At 49.1% G+C, this 15,650-nt stretch overlaps 1 protein-coding gene across 2 annotated transcripts in view; it reads left to right on the plus strand.

Moving 5' to 3' along the window:
* PPP1R10 (protein phosphatase 1 regulatory subunit 10) overlaps positions 1–12,021 on the plus strand; it is a 37,439-nt gene extending 25,418 nt beyond the window's left edge. For both annotated transcript variants that reach the window (XM_069563558.1, XM_069563557.1), the window contains exons 3-20: positions 2,534–2,652; positions 3,539–3,625; positions 3,780–3,915; positions 4,344–4,395; positions 6,131–6,208; positions 6,356–6,529; positions 6,710–6,815; positions 6,901–7,013; positions 7,492–7,592; positions 7,847–7,991; positions 8,068–8,226; positions 8,335–8,581; positions 8,748–8,811; positions 8,909–9,103; positions 9,239–9,314; positions 9,541–9,654; positions 9,820–10,530; positions 10,786–12,021. In XM_069563558.1, coding sequence (XP_069419659.1) covers positions 2,546–2,652; positions 3,539–3,625; positions 3,780–3,915; positions 4,344–4,395; positions 6,131–6,208; positions 6,356–6,529; positions 6,710–6,815; positions 6,901–7,013; positions 7,492–7,592; positions 7,847–7,991; positions 8,068–8,226; positions 8,335–8,581; positions 8,748–8,811; positions 8,909–9,103; positions 9,239–9,314; positions 9,541–9,654; positions 9,820–10,530; positions 10,786–10,895 — 2,775 coding nt within the window. In that variant the 5' untranslated portion in view covers positions 2,534–2,545 and the 3' untranslated portion in view covers positions 10,896–12,021. The remainder of the gene's footprint in view (positions 1–2,533; positions 2,653–3,538; positions 3,626–3,779; positions 3,916–4,343; positions 4,396–6,130; positions 6,209–6,355; positions 6,530–6,709; positions 6,816–6,900; positions 7,014–7,491; positions 7,593–7,846; positions 7,992–8,067; positions 8,227–8,334; positions 8,582–8,747; positions 8,812–8,908; positions 9,104–9,238; positions 9,315–9,540; positions 9,655–9,819; positions 10,531–10,785) is intronic.
* Positions 12,022–15,650: the final 3,629 nt, after the last annotated feature.

A 15,650-nucleotide genomic window follows, 5' to 3' on the forward strand; every position in this document is an offset into this window, starting at 1 on the left:
ACTGCCCCTCCTTTCCTGGTCAGCTCCTTTGCCTTTTTCTGCAGTAGGCCTGTGCCAGAGTTCTCGGCTCTTTCCTTTCCACTTGAGTGCCTTGGACCTTCTTTATAAATGTATTGACTTCAAAATAAGGCAGTTAGGTTGTAAGCCACTTGGGGTCCTTCTGAGTGAGTGAAAGCTGTCCTGCCTGAAGAAAAACCATCATGAGAAGATCCACCTAGATTTTAAAGCCACATGATTGTGAGATAAAGTTAAGTTTAATTATATTTCCAGAATATAAATAATAGGAAAACTAGTGCAAATTGAATGTTTAACTTTTCTTCTGCTTTGTTTTCTAGCTTTCCTTGGCTATTGTCTTCTATTCTTGCTTGTTACAATTGGGAATTAAAAAGTTGTCCCTGGGTCCCATTCCTAGTAGAAGGCACTGGACAGAGTTTTTCCGTGTGCTCACTGGTTTCTCTCGAAAGAAAGTTCTCTAATCTCCCACCTTCTTAAGCAAAGGAACATTTGAGCTCAGGTGACAGGTTTTGTATATGTGTGTGTGAAGGAAGTAGGGTGAATGGGTCTGTTGGCCTAACTGGTGGTGCAAAAGGGACTTTTCCAAGGTGCTGTGTATTCAGCTCTGGCTTTGAATCTGAGGGCCTAGCTCTGTTTAGGGGGTGTTGGTTTGAAGTGAAGCTACATGGAAAGCTTTTTGTCAAATGGCATATCATTGGTTACTTAATGATATATATTACTTGGAAGTCACTCTTGCTTTTCCAGGCTCTAGCACATGAGAACTCTGTTTTATGTATTCCTTTGTTGTGTCTATATATCACTTTATAGTGCCTTACTACCTGGGGAAGATTCCTTTATCCCTGTGTCTCTGTGTGTAAGAGTCACCATACTTCAGTGGGTTTGGCCTGTGGACTTCTAGTTTATCTGGTATTGGACTTGAATGTTTTTTCCTCTGACCTTAGGTTCTACCTGCCCTTGTGGAGATTGCAGGGCAGTAGCAACAGCACAGTTACCCCAGATTTGCTCACCTTTCTTCTTCGCTCCTTGTATTCAACCCACAGGTTCTGGTCTTGGGAACCAAGTCTCTCCACCACCACCCCCAACCCCCGCCTCTGCCTCTTCTTGGCCTAGGTTGTTAGGACCTGGAAATTTAGCAATTTATTGACTTTTTTGTTGGGAAGAGTAAAAGGTTGAGATTGTTACGAGTAAAAGGTTGAGATTGTTACGATTGTTTTTCTCTCTTAGCTTGAGACTCAATATCACTAACTGACGTGATCTTAAAAGAAGCCTGCTTTCTGCAGAAAGCATAGTTGTCTTTGTAGGACGCCACTGTTTCCTGTCTTTGTCTTTGCACTGAATGCAGGAGGCTGTTTTCACCTTGCTGCCTTCCTACCCAGTGTCGTCTTTCCCAGATGTTGATATTACTAAGGTGCCTTTTCTGCCTCTCAGAAGCCAGTGTTAAGGGGCATTGTGGATAAAAATCCTAATCAGAACCATATTGATTCTAAATTGCCTCTCCTGAACTTGGGTTCTGGCCTAGAAATGGCTTTACTCTTCTCTGTCCCAAAACAGCTGTGTTCAGCCTTTAATTAACTCCTTTTCTAACCTGGTCTAAAGTAGCTACTGAAAATGTAGTGGCATTTCCCCAGCGTTTGCTTCTATTTGCTCCGTTCTTTTCGGCTTCATGGTTTCTAATTTCAGGCCCTCCTGAGGGATAGTGGGTGGTGGTTTCATTTAGGTGGGGAGTTAGGAGTCCGAGCCTCCTCTTTGCTTTTGAAACCACAAAGTAATATTGCCCTTAACTTTGAAACAGTAAAAACTTGTGCAGTGTTTGATTCATGAGAGACCTGTTTTTTCAGGGCTTAAGAGGATCTGCTTGATTTTCGTTACCTCCAGTTGTCTGATTTCTGGGAGCCACCCCTAACTCCCATTGGGGAGAGGATCAGTTTTCAAGTTTTATTTCCTTCTCTTTGACCTACAGCTTAGAACGATTATCTACTGATGGAAACATACCTTATCCTGTGGGCTAAGACAAAAAATAATTGACTCATGAAAGACACTTAGCCCAACACCCATGATTGGCCCAGTTATTCTCAAGCTAATAGTTTGGGGTGGGGGGGCGGCGGTGTATGTGTGTGTTTTAAGGTAGATTCATTAACAACTAAGGAGAAACCATACATAATAAGCAAAAATGCCTTGGAGAGTTGAGTGTTTTGGGAACGTGAACCTTACCTGTTACACATTGTGAAGTTCAGCTATCCTAGGAAGGATGTCACTTGGAGCAAGAGGACAGGTGCTGCCTCAGTCTTCCAGTCTAATTATTATCCCTTCAGTCAGTGTTAACACTTGCCAGGGCTGTTTTCTTAGTGGGAACAATGGTCTGTGTTGATTTTTCTTATCTGGGTAATGGTGAATATAGTTGAATGTAGATTGAATAATGAGTCACTGCTAATCTGTCAAATGTAGAGATGGAATTTATTAGAGGCAGTTGGAGCTGTCCTTGCCACCCATTTATTCTCTGTTTGTTTTATCCTCTTAGAAAACCTTGATCATGGGTTCGGGTCCCATAGACCCCAAAGAGCTTCTCAAGGGCCTGGATAGTTTCCTTAACCGAGATGGGGAAGTCAAGAGTGTGGATGGGATTTCGAAAATCTTCAGGTGAGTCTGTACCCTTTGAATTTGTTGTGAGTAGGGGATATTGTGTGTTGTAATATGACTAAAGGAAGTCAGTCCTGGGTGTTCACTGGAAGGACTGATGGTGAAGCTGAAACTCCAGTACTTTGGCCACATCATGTGAAGAGTTGACTCTGATGCTGGGAGGGATTGGGGGCAGGAGAAGGGGACGACAGAGGATGAGATGGCTGGATGGCATCACTGACTCGATGGACGTGAGTCTGAGTGAACTCCGGGAGTTGGTGATGGACAGGGACGCCTGGCGTGCTGCGATTCATGGGGTCGCAAAGAGTTGGACATGACTGAGCAACTGAACTGAATATGACTATCCTTAAAGCAGATAGTGAAGTGTGTTTCTGAGGAGTGGGAGTCAGTAGACTAGGATTCAAATCCAATTATGTTAGAACTGGTGATAGTAAAGTTGGCCCCTGGCCCTAATGGCCTCTGGATATTTGGAGAGCCACAGTCCCAAGTGAAGGAAGGAAGCAGAGGAGCCAGGTGACAGGAGTCTTGGTTTGGTTATGTCTTCCCTCAGGAATCCTCACGTTTTCCAGGAGAAAGTGACTTAGGACTGAGTCAGTCCTGAGAGATGGTAGTTGAAGGCAAAGACTTTCACCTGGAAGCAGCATCAGACATGTCCTGTGTGTGAGGGAAGCAGGGACACCCGCCTCCCCGGATTGGAGACTTCAGTGCGTCTCCTCCATTGTGTTCCACCCTTCTAGGGGTTTCCACATCTCCCCTAACCCACCCCATGCTTCTGGGGGCCTGTGTGGTCCCCAGCCCGGGAGCAGAGTCCCGAGTTCTCAGGAATCTCCGGGCACTTCTGCAGATTAGACGCCCTGCATTTCTGACTGCGCTTCCTCTTACACAGCCTGATGAAGGAGGCACGGAAGATGGTGAGTCGGTGCACATACTTGAACATTCTCCTGCAGACCCGTTCACCGGAAGTACTGATCAAGTAAGCGGGGACCTGGGTGACTGGGATGGGGAGGTGTAATTAGAAGTGGGGTGCTGAGGCATGGGATTCTTCGGTCTTTAATGGGGGACAAGGAGGGTGGGGTGTACTCCCAAGGCCCAGGAAGGGCATCACAGATCCTCCTGCCTGCCTGCAGGTTTATTGACGTCGGTGGTTACAAGCTTCTTAACAATTGGCTGACGTATTCGAAGACAACCAACAACATTCCCCTCTTACAGCAGATTCTGCTGACCCTGCAGCACCTGCCCCTCACTGTTGACCATCTCAAGCAGGTACCTTCGGTCTTTAGAATCCTGATTCTTCCTTTTTGGTTTAGCCTAACAGATGAAAAACCCACATCCACTCTGATGTGGCTGCAGTCTTGGACCTGTGAGGTAGAATGGTAAAAAAAAAAAAAAAAAAGTAGGGACTTTAGAATCAAGATTTGGTTCAAATCTGTCTGTTTTAATAGGTGTGTGACATGGGGCACTGTGTATATCCAAGCCTCAGTTCTTTCATCTGTAAAATGGGAGTGATTGAACCTACCTAAGTGGGTTGATTTAGAGTAAGAATATGTCTCCCAGGGCTTTATAAGAGAGAGAGTGTGTGCAGTGTTAGTGGCTGTTGAGAGACTGTGCGTGAGTCGCTGGGGGTGGTGAGCTCTGAGGGGGCAGCTTTTCCTCCTGTCACTTACCGTCCTGTTGCTCCCTTTCTTTGATAGAACAACACAGCCAAACTGGTGAAGCAGCTGAGCAAGTCGAGTGACGATGAAGGTGAGGGCCTGTCCTTTCCTAACAACATATATGCTAGTCTTCCCAGTAAACACCCTGCTGTTAGGGCATGGCAGAATCGCGACTCCTTGGGTATGTCTTAGCTTTGATGGCAAGAGATTCTTTCCTTTTCTAAGACAAAGGGTTTTGGAGCTCCTGGCAAGGGTCATACAGTTCTGGCTTTTCTTTTTTGTGTTTTTATTTTATTCATTTATGTATTTTGGTGGTGCTGGGTGTTCGTTACTGTGCAGGGGCTTTCTCTAGTTACGGTGAGCGGGGGCTACTCTTCATTGTGGAGCACGTGTTCTGGGCGCGTGGGCTTCGGTAGTTGTGGTGCACAGACCTAGTTGCTCTGCAGCCTGTGGAATCTTCCGGACCTGGGACCGAACCTGTGTTCCCTGCATAGGCAGGCAGATTCTTTATCGACTGTGCCACCAGGGAAGTCCCTGGCTTTTCTTTAGAGAAGAAAAGGATTTACATCCATCCAAGAGTTCACCCCAGATTTTATACCCAAGGTGTAATCCAGGAGCACAGGATACTAGTTTCCCACAAGTGAACAGTCTTGCAGCAGAGCTGCTCTCCTGATCAAAATATGGGCCTGCTCTTTGTGGGCAATGATGTATTTGGTCCCTTTGGAAAGAGGCTATGGCTTTGGTGTGGTGGGAGCATCCAGGCCTCAGCAGGCCTAGCTGTAGTTCCGTTAGCTGGAGCAGAAAACCCTGGGAACATTTTCCAGGATAAACGATCTTGATTTTGTTTTAACTCACATTGTGTTGTTTAAGTGAAAAATATTCCCTGGCTTTCCATCCTTTTATATAATGAGCACTTCACTATTTTTGTGACATCTCAGAGTAGTTTTGTAGGGTGGTCTATAACACAGAAAGATCCTGTTAAATCATTGCCCATCTTTTGATTATCTGTTAGGGTGTATTGGTTCCTCTTTCAGCTAGCTTAATTATGCTGCCTTCATTATTCTGTACTGACTTTAGATACTGAAATTGTACATTCTTTATCAACTGTGTCACTGGACCATAGTATCAGTTGCTCCCAAAAGATGTTAGGATATTATATTTTTTCATTGGGGATGCACTGGGGTTCATTCTGCATTAAGTATAGAAGTTACCGGGTTTGTGACTATTTTGAAAACTTGTTTTGATGTTCTGCCATAATCTCGTCATTGAATGAGCCCATAGTTGGAACACTGGCCCAGAAAGAGGTCCTGTAGATCGATGTTATTTGCCAAGTACAGAAGGAAAGAAAGGGCAACAAATTTTTCTCCCATGTGTTTAGAAATAAATTGTTTTTTATCTTTAAATTCTCTGATCATCTTTTTTCTGTAGATAAACTATTTCATTCATCCTAAATTGGTCTGTTTTTCAATTTCTTTTTTCACTCTTGCAACATCTAATTGATTTTTTAAAAAGCTGTTGTCACTAGCAGCATTCTAGGAAAAAAAGGTTGCCTAGAAAATACTTTTTTAAGAGGATCTAAATGTGCCTCCTTGAAATTTTGCATTAAGTTTCCCTTTAGGACGAGGTAGACTAATACAATTTCTTTTTAAATCTAATAGCCCTTCAGATGCTTGAACTCTGCCCACCTTTCTCCTGATTTTATTGTAATAAGTGGTTAGGGGAAGGGCATAGGCATGGGTTTATTCTGCCATATTCTAGTTTTATGACTTGAATCTCCATGCAGTATGTTACATTACTTAGGCATTTCCTCTTTCTCTTACCTGCAGAACTCCGGAAGTTGGCCTCAGTCCTTGTCAGTGACTGGATGGCGGTCATCCGCTCCCAGAGCAGTACCCAGCCTGCTGGTAAGCTCTTTGGCCCTGATCCCTTGGATTTCTTTCTTTCTTTGCCACTGGGTTGTGGCCTTCCATACCCATAGCCTGCTTTTTACTTCTGACAGTCTTTCTCTTTGTCTAAATAAAATCCTTTGTTTCTCTTTTTTTGCACAACAGAGAAAGATAAGAAGAAACGGAAAGAAGAGGGAAAGAGTCGAACCACCCCTCCTGAGCGACCGGTGACTGAGGTGAAGGCTGAGACTCGGGCTGAGGAGGCCCCGGAAAAGAAGAGGGAGAAGCCCAAGTCTCTCCGCACCACAGCGCCCAGTCACGCCAAGTTCCGCTCCACCGGTAAGACTGCCTTCTGGCCTCCGGAGGGTCTCTGGGTAGGTACACAGCCGGGACTACAGACTTCTGCCGTAACTCTGTAGAAGACGGAACTCTAGTGGGTGAGGCATCACGGGGGTTTATACGGCTTGATGAAGGTTAAGAGGGGAAAGTCCATCTCCAACACCGTGTCTTTTCCCTCAGGACTGGAGCTGGAGACCCCGTCTCTGGTGCCCGTGAAGAAGAATGCCAGTGCGGTGGTGGTTTCTGACAAGTACAACCTTAAACCCATCCCCCTCAAGCGTCAGAGGTACAGACCACATTCTGGGTTCTGAATGGTAGGGGTCTGTGGCCCTGAGGGAGAAGGAAGGTGCTGACGGTTCCCTTTCTCACAGTTCTGCAGCTGCCCCAGGAGATGCTGCCCCTCCGGCAGAGAAGAAATACAAACCACTCAACACAACACCCAATGCCACCAAAGAGATCAAAGTGAAGATCATCCCACCACAGCGTGAGTCTAAAGTGGGAGGACGTACTTTTAATTGGGAGCCAACTCTTCATGGGAATGAAACACTTCTCTCCATTTTCATTTGACATCTTTGGTGTCCTTTAATGTGTGTACCTCAGAAATTCCCTCCATGGGAGTCATTCAGAGGATGGCTTAGGAGTGATTAGAGAGATGGAGTTAGGGAGGCTTGCTACTCAGTGACTGGTTGGGGTGCTCCCAGCTGTCGCATTCGTGGGGGCTGGCTTTGTCGCTTACCTGAGCTGTGATTCATATCCAGAGCCGTGGCTTGCCTGCCTTTGAAAGAAAGAATGACACGAATTTCTTGTGCAAATCCTCCTACATACGCTTCCTGGTCACCTTGAGCTTATTGTGTCCAACATTCAGGCAGCATCTCTATTGACCAATTTTCTGCCCAGACTTTGTAAGAATAGGCTCATGAAGAGGTCTGATGACGCTATTTTATGTTTTTTTTCTTTTGCAGCTATGGAGGGCCTGGGCTTTCTGGATGCGCTCAATTCAGCCCCTGTCCCAGGCATCAAAATTAAGAAGAAGAAGAAGGTGCTGTCACCCACAGCTGCCAAGGTACGGGTACTGGGCAGTAGATACTGCGACCAGGTAGAAAAGGTACAGGGAAAGGAAGGGCCCAGCAGCTTGGAGTGCTTGGGGAAGGCAAGAGGCGTTGTCTCAGACGTAGACTGTGGCAGCAGCAGAGCATTGTCAGAGGCGGTCTTCTTGACAGGAAGTGTCGGGGAATCCTTCCTAGAACCCGAACTGATTGCCCTGCCTTGACCTTGCCTTTCCTGTGTGCCCAGTGACTTCTTTTTCTTCCACAATAGCCAAGCCCATTTGAAGGAAAAACAAGCACAGAACCAAGTGTGGCCAAACCTTCTTCCCCAGAGCCAGCACCTCCTGAGGCTATGGACACAGAACGTCCCGGGACCCCAGTTCCCCCTGTTGAAGTCCCAGAGCTCATGGATACTGGTGAGTTCAGAACCTGGATCAGGTTTGGGGGTTCTTTGAAAGGAAGGGACTGGTCTGAAATCACTTCTGCTTCCAGCCTCTTTGGAGCCAGGAGCTCTGGATGTGAAGCCAGTGGAGAGTCCCAGTGATCCTAGCCAGCTGACCCGGAAAGGCAGGAAGAGGAAAACTGTGACGTGGCCGGAGGAGGGCAAGCTAAGAGAGTATTTCTATTTTGAACTGGATGAGACTGAGCGAGGTGAGCGATCTGGTTTCCTCTGTAGGAGGTGGGGTTGAAGGACTTGGTTGGTAAATGGACTTGGTTGGGCTTACTTTCCCTTCTTGCTTTTTTTCTCCTGGGTGATAGTAAATGTGAATAAGATCAAGGACTTTGGCGAAGCAGCTAAGCGAGAGATACTGTCAGACCGACATGCATTTGAGACGGCCCGGCGTCTGAGCCATGACAACATGGAGGAGAAGGTGCCCTGGGTGTGCCCCCGGCCCCTGGTGCTGCCCTCGCCCCTCGTCACCCCTGGAAGCAACAGCCAGGAGCGGTACATCCAGGCTGAGCGGGAGAAGGGGATCCTTCAGGAGCTTTTCCTGAATAAGGAAAGGTGAGCAGGAGGCGGGGGGTCGCTCCCTTAGGTATTGAGCCCTTGAGGGGAATGGGCCTTGAGGTAATCAGAAGAGGGTGGGGTTAGGAAGAAAGTGGAGGGCCTGAGTAAATAATCTGACTGTCATTCTTTTATTTTTTTCTATCGCCTGCGGCATTCCTGACAGTCCTCATGAGCCGGATCCTGAGCCCTATGAGCCTATCCCCCCAAAGCTCATCCCCTTAGATGAGGTGAGTATTGCGTGCTGATGGAGGTTGTGATTGTATTAATGCCTCTTTCATGTGAGACAGTCTCTTCATTCCTTGTTGGTCCTGATTGTTCTTCCAGGAATGTTCCATGGATGAGACCCCATATGTTGAGACCCTGGAACCTGGGGGAGCCGGTGGGTCACCTGACGGAGCAGGTGGTTCCAAGTTGCCTCCGGTTCTGGCTAATCTTATGGGGAGCATGGGTGCCGGGAAGAGCCCCCAGGGTCCTGGAGGAGGCGGCATCAACGTGCAGGAGATCCTCACCTCCATCATGGTACGAGCCCCACTCCTGCCGCTCTCCTGTCTCCCTTGCTCCTCACTCCCCTCTGCTCGCCTCCCCACCTGCTCGTGCCTCAGGGTGTTACCCCTGTTCTCTGTTGACCTTGTCCTCAACAACCTTGCCTTACAGGGTAGCCCCAACAGTCATCCCTCAGAAGAACTGCTGAAGCAAGCAGACTATTCAGACAAGATCAAGCAGATGCTGGGTAATGCTCAGGGCCAGCCCCCGGGGCCTGGGCGAGGGGATCGGCAGTGGACTTGGGGGAGCTCGGGTGTTGCCACTGGGCGGCAAGACACGGGAGGGGAAGACTGGACAGAGAGCGGCGCTCTGCCAGGTTGGTGGGAAGGGCTGGCTGGACGCGCCCAAGCGGGAGGACACCATGCCGCTCTTCTCGAGTCCTCTTGCTGACTGCTTCACTCCTTATTCAACAGTGCCACATGGGCTTTTAGGCCCTGGTCCGATAGCCAATGGTTTCCCACCCGGAGGCCCTGGGGCCCCCAAGGGCATGCAGCACTTCCCCCCTGGACCTGGGGGGCCTATGCCAGGTAGGTGGAGAGCAAGTGGTTGGAAGGGGCTTGTCTGCTGGATTTGGGCCTGGTAACAGCACAGCGTTGACCAGACCTGGGGTGGTTTAGGTTGGGAGATGGTGGTCCCTAGGTATAATTCAGGTAGCTGACATTGTCTCTCCCTTTTTTTCCCCCTCCTAACAGGTCCCCATGGAGGCCCTGGGGGGCCTGGTGGGCCAGTGGGTCCACGTCTCCTGGGTCCCCCACCCCCTCCCCGGGGGGGTGACCCCTTCTGGGATGGCCCAGGTGACCCTATGCGGGGTGGCCCGATGCGGGGCGGGCCAGGACCTGGCCCTGGGCCATACCATAGAGGCCGAGGTGGCCGAGGAGGCAATGAACCACCTCCTCCTCCTCCTCCATTCCGGGGGGCCAGAGGAGGTCGCTCTGGAGGCGGGCCTCCAAATGGACGAGGGGGCCCTGGTGGGGGCATGGTTGGCGGCGGTGGACATCGTCCCCACGAAGGCCCTGGTGGCGGCATGAACAGTGGCAGCGGACATCGTCCCCATGAAGGCCCTGGCAGTGGCATGGGTGGTGGACATCGCCCCCACGAAGGCCCTGGTGGTAGCATGGGTGGGGGGCACCGCCCCCACGAAGGCCCCGGCGGTGGCATGGGTGGAGGCAGTGGACATCGCCCCCATGAAGGCCCCGGTGGAGGAATGGGTGCTGGTGGTGGCCATCGGCCCCATGAAGGCCCTGGACACGGGGGGCCCCACGGCCACCGGCCTCATGATGTCCCTGGTCACCGAGGCCACGACCACCGCGGGCCACCCCCTCACGAGCACCGTGGCCACGATGGCCCTGGCCATGGAGGAGGGGGCCACCGAGGGCATGATGGCGGCCACAGCCACGGAGGAGGTGAGTGTGCTTCCTGTCCCCCACGTGCAGCTCTCGGTGTCCCGTACAAGTTTCCGGGAGGCCTCACTACTGGGGTATGTCAGGCAGAACACGAGGTCACCTCACTTCCAGTTCCCACATGCCCCTTTTGCCCTTCTCCCAGGCCCCCAAGACTAGGTCTCTGAAAGATGGCTCTCAGGATTCCTTGGACTGGGGGGATGAGTGGCACCGGCCTCTGAGCCTTCCTGTCTAACGATCCCATCCTCATCCCCACAGACATGTCGAACCGCCCCGTGTGTCGACATTTCATGATGAAGGGCAACTGCCGCTACGAGAACAACTGTGCCTTCTACCACCCGGGCGTCAACGGGCCGCCCCTGCCCTAGGCCCCCGCCCGCCCCGCCCTGTGGACTGCAGCCTTGCTCCTTCCACTCTCTTATGGCTTCTGTGAGGCCCATTTCCCCTTCCCCCAGCTGATGAGGAGCCGGCCCCTCAGTGCCCACACGCCTGGGTTTTGGGGGTTTTCTGATCACTGGTGCGCATCAATGTACATATTTTCCTCCAGTCTGGGGAGGAGAGAGACTGGACAGATTCTGTACCCTGGACTGCTAAAGAGGAGACCCAGTTGGCTTCACTCTTTGAGGAGTTTTGCCCTGTATCCCGAGCCCCTTTCCGGTATTGCCCTTCACGCCTGAGAACCTAGAGCTGGTTATCCTGGAGAACACCTCTGCTCTCCTGCTGTGGGTCTTTCCACATGCACACGGAACTCTGACGTGGGATCAGCTGCACTTATGAAATCCTCCCAGCCACGTTCATTTCCCCATGGGTGGGGATGTAAAGGGGTACCGTGTACCCCACTGCACTGAGTGAGAGGGCTCAATCAGGCTGGATTTGAGTTCTGGAACACATCATCCCCACCCTTCCCCGAACATAGGCTTTTTTACATTGAGTCCTTTTCTCAAGTGAGACTTTTGCAATCTTTGAGGACACTCAAGTTTGCACCTTGGGTGTGCTAGGTTCAATGATGGCAAATCACATCTGCAGCCCGTGAAAGTTTTAGCTGGCAGAGGTGAGGCCATGGCGGTGGTCCACCCTTGCCTACAGCTCCTTCTGGAAACTGTAAAACAGTGAGACCAGCTTTTCATCAACTGAAGCCTGGCATGCTGGGCCTGACAGTCACACTACATGCACTGCCTCTGGGAGTGAGCGCGCTCCTGCTCCCCACCTGGAACCTCGTAGGTGTGAGGCCTCCAGCTCCCTTGCCCTGTCAGCCACCTCTGAATCCCCACCAGGTGCCTTCCTGGGTGGATTCGATGATGACCTGTCCTCTCCCAGTCCTCTCCTTCACCCGTCTTGGCATCAGTTGTTTTCTATGAAAACAGTGGATTGGTTAGGTTTTGTGCAGGGTCTTGGGTTAGAGCCACAATGGATTTGAGGATGAGTATTTTCTTTTTCTTTTGGTTTTGTATATTTTGTACATTAATAATAAACAGTGGAAAGAGAAGTATTTAATCTCGGGTGTGTTTGGACTCTGTTAGAAACCATGATCAGCTGTGGTCAAAGGTTCATCAGTACCTCTGGAGTGTGGTTTTCAATCCGTTTTTGGTAAGTGAAACACGGGTGAAGGAGTGCTTTGACTATAAATACCACACACAGAGTACAGGGTAGGTGGCGTGCAGTTCAATGCTGGGGAGGGCAGAGCTCACAGATCACCCAAACTACAGGAGGTACAGGCGTGTTGATTCTAGTTGATCCTACCAGCCCCGTGACTAGCTTATGGGAGGGATAAAAGTGAAGAAGGAAAAATCCAAGAACAGTTCCTAGGGAGGGAAGGAAGGAAAAATAGGTGGATTCCTACAATACGAGCAGCTCCAGTGGAAAAATTTTAGAGTGTAGACAGCTTATTCCCACAGCTCTGCAGTGTAGAGGGAAACAGGCCTGCTGCTAGGTGTAGACTCAGCTATTTTTAGATCTTAAGGCTAGGTATTGAGGGTGTAATTGATGGAGTAAGATTCCCAGGGATGGTAATTCCCTGGTGGTCCAGTGGTTAGGATTCAGCAGTTTGACTGCCGAGACCTGGGTTTGATCTCTGGTTGGGGAGCTAAGATCATGCAAGCTGTGCTGTGCAGCCAAGAAGAAAAAAATTATATTAAAAAAAAAACACTCCTAGGGAGACAGGAGGCACAAGGAGGATTAACTTTAAGTAGGAAGTCCTGCTAATTCTATATTAGATACTAGGAGATTACATTTTGTGAGGAGAAGGAAAGGGAGGATGGGGATTTGGGGCTATAGGTTGAGAACAGTGGTTTCCAACCTTTCAGTGTCATCGGAATTGGGCATGGGGTTCAGCAGATTTTCTGGTTCAGTATGTCTGGGATGAATTCCAAGATTCTACATTTCTAACATATTCCCAAGTGTTGCTGATTGCTGATCTGGAAAACACTGAAAGGACACAGCCCTAGAACACAAGTTTCTTGGCTGTTGTTTCCAGGATTGGCCACAAGAGGACAGCAATTCCCTAAACTTCACACCTGCCACCTGTACTGGCTAATTTTATCCTTTTGCCCCTTCCTGGGAGAGTGTTCAGTCGGCCTACTGGTGCTCTGTGCACTGGGAGAGGACCTGAGAAGACATAATACAAGGGCCACGCTAAGAAATAACCAACGAAATACACAGTTCAAGTGAAAAAGTTAAAAATTCTTGTGCTTCTGGTTCCATCGACTGCCTGCTTCTCCCTCTCTTCCCTCCATCTCCTGCAACAGGCCCCAAGAACCTTTTAAGAGAACTTCATTTTTTTCTATTTTAAAACTAAATTCAGCCATTTTTCTTGCAAATTCTCCATGAAAATCCAAAATAACCTGTCACTTGAGAGTTTCCTTTTTTAAGGCAGGGAGAGAGTTTGAGCATCTGGTCCATGTCACTGTACCCACTGTACCCATCTCTGTTTCTCTAAGCCTTGCTGACTCATTTGAAAAGACCCTGATGCTGGGAAACATTGAGGGCAGGAGGAGAAGGGGACGACAGAGGATAAGATGGTTGGACGGTATCACCGAACCGATGGACATGGGTTTGGGTGGGCTCCCGGAGTTGGTGATGGACAGGGAGGTCTGGCGTGCTGGGGTTCATGGGGTCGCAGAGTCGGATACAACTGTGCAACTGAACTGAAGCCTTGCAGACACATCTCTCCTGTTTCAGGTGGTCTGTTCCTCCTCTTTTATTCCATTTCCACCCCCACCCCCAAAATTACCTTTTAACTTTTGATTCCTCTGTCAACCCTTCCCCAAGCACACTGGTTCCATCTCCAATTCTGAATCACCATTATTCTATTTCTCCCATTCCTGCTCCCAGGCAGTACACCTAATGTTGAAAAATCATGAAATCCTACTATCTTGGCCCAGGACAAATTACTAGCCATGACTCAACATTCACAGCTGGCTGGCAAACTTCTAACTCCTCCTGACTCTCTGGCACCAAATCCTCTGAGAAAGTCAGCCCCATCCAAAGTGAGCACCGTTTCTTCTCTTCACCTGAAAATATGTGAGTTCATGTTATCTCCCTTCCTTTCTTAGAGGAGGGAGGGTATCTTCTCCTGCCCAAAGGATATCTAACAGCACTCCTGGCATCTCCTCTCCCTATCACCCTCCCACCCACCACTCTACCCAGCAGCCAGGACAATTTTGTGAAAATTCACACTCCTACATACACTCCGATGGCCTTCTAATGCTGCTAGAACCGTATCCTAACTCCCTATCAAGGTGTATAAGGCCTCATGTGTCCTAGCCGCTGCTCAAGCTCTAAGCTCAAGCCATCTTCCAGGACCAGCTCTTTCTAGCTTCTGAGCCATTGCACTTTCTGGTCTTTCTCATCCATCTAGTTGGTTCCTTGTCCACCTATAGGCCTTGTCTTTAGTGTGTTACTTCCTGAGAAGTCTTCCCTCATCACTCAAACTAAAGGCGACCCTACCTTCCACTCAAACACCATTTCCTGTGACAAACTCCAAAGGTGCTACTGGGCCCATTTCTGCTTCTTCACCAAGACTTGCAGGCACAGCTCTCCTGCTTCAACTGACCTCTTCTTCCTTTCTTATTCCATTCCCACCCCCACTCCCCAAATAACCTTGTAACTTGACTTGTGTCAACCCTATCTTTGCATTTCTAACAAACTCTGGGTGCTGCTGCTGCTGCTGGTCTAGGACACGTAGAGAACCGTGGTCCTAGAGCAGCCGGTTCAAGCATCTGAGCTGCTGCGTCAGCACTGGCCTCACAAGGGCCGCTTCTCACGCACCCAGGCCTCCTCTGAGTTCTGCATGGCCGCAGCGCTCTAAGTGAAAAGCTTTCACCTTTCCCACTGTAGTGCTGACAGTCCGCCCTAACACACCTGTCCTGGCTCTCGTGCCCCGAGGACTCATCCTTCAGTCACCTCGTCCACATTGCCAAATGTGTGGTGTTCTAGATTCTAAATTGCCTTGAGCTCAGAAGAGAGAGAGATTACCCAGAATTTGATGATTTGGCAGGATCACGTAAGGGAAGACCCTTGAGAAATAGCAAGGATCTGTCCACATCCTACAGCCGAGGGAGAATGCCCAAGGTGCTGGGGTCGGAAAACAAGGGTCGCCATCGCAGGAACAGTCCTGTCCAGGCCGGGTGGCCAGGGGCAGCTCAGGGTCTGTTTCCTCATTGGAAAGGTGTGCAGAAGAATCAGGAATTTTTAAAACCATTCCTACAGTGCTCATTATGAACCACATCAGTGCCTGATTTGTAGGTGACAAAGACTGTCATGAATACAAACATTTAATTTTATTAATGAAATTTCATTTTTCAGGCTTTGGGTTAGCCATACACTGTACTGGGTTAGGCTCCCCTTTCTGGAGAAGCACATTCTTTTGTCCAGATTTAGCTGCATTACAACAGTATATATATTGAGGGAACAAACAAAACTTCCGCCTGTGGATGGAAGTTACTTTCAGCATCTGAAGTATTTGTAGTGAAATTAGCATCAAATACTTGAAATGCAAAATTCTGGTGTTCGTCTTATAAATAAGATTCCTCTCGGTTTTACATGTTATCTATACTAGTGAACTGAACAACTGAAGTGCAAAGTGTTAAGTTGTACATGAAATACATGTAACAAAACTTTAAAAA

This window comes from Ovis canadensis, chromosome 20 (assembly GCF_042477335.2).
Source record: "Ovis canadensis isolate MfBH-ARS-UI-01 breed Bighorn chromosome 20, ARS-UI_OviCan_v2, whole genome shotgun sequence".
In the NCBI taxonomy this organism is placed as follows: domain Eukaryota; kingdom Metazoa; phylum Chordata; class Mammalia; order Artiodactyla; family Bovidae; genus Ovis; species Ovis canadensis.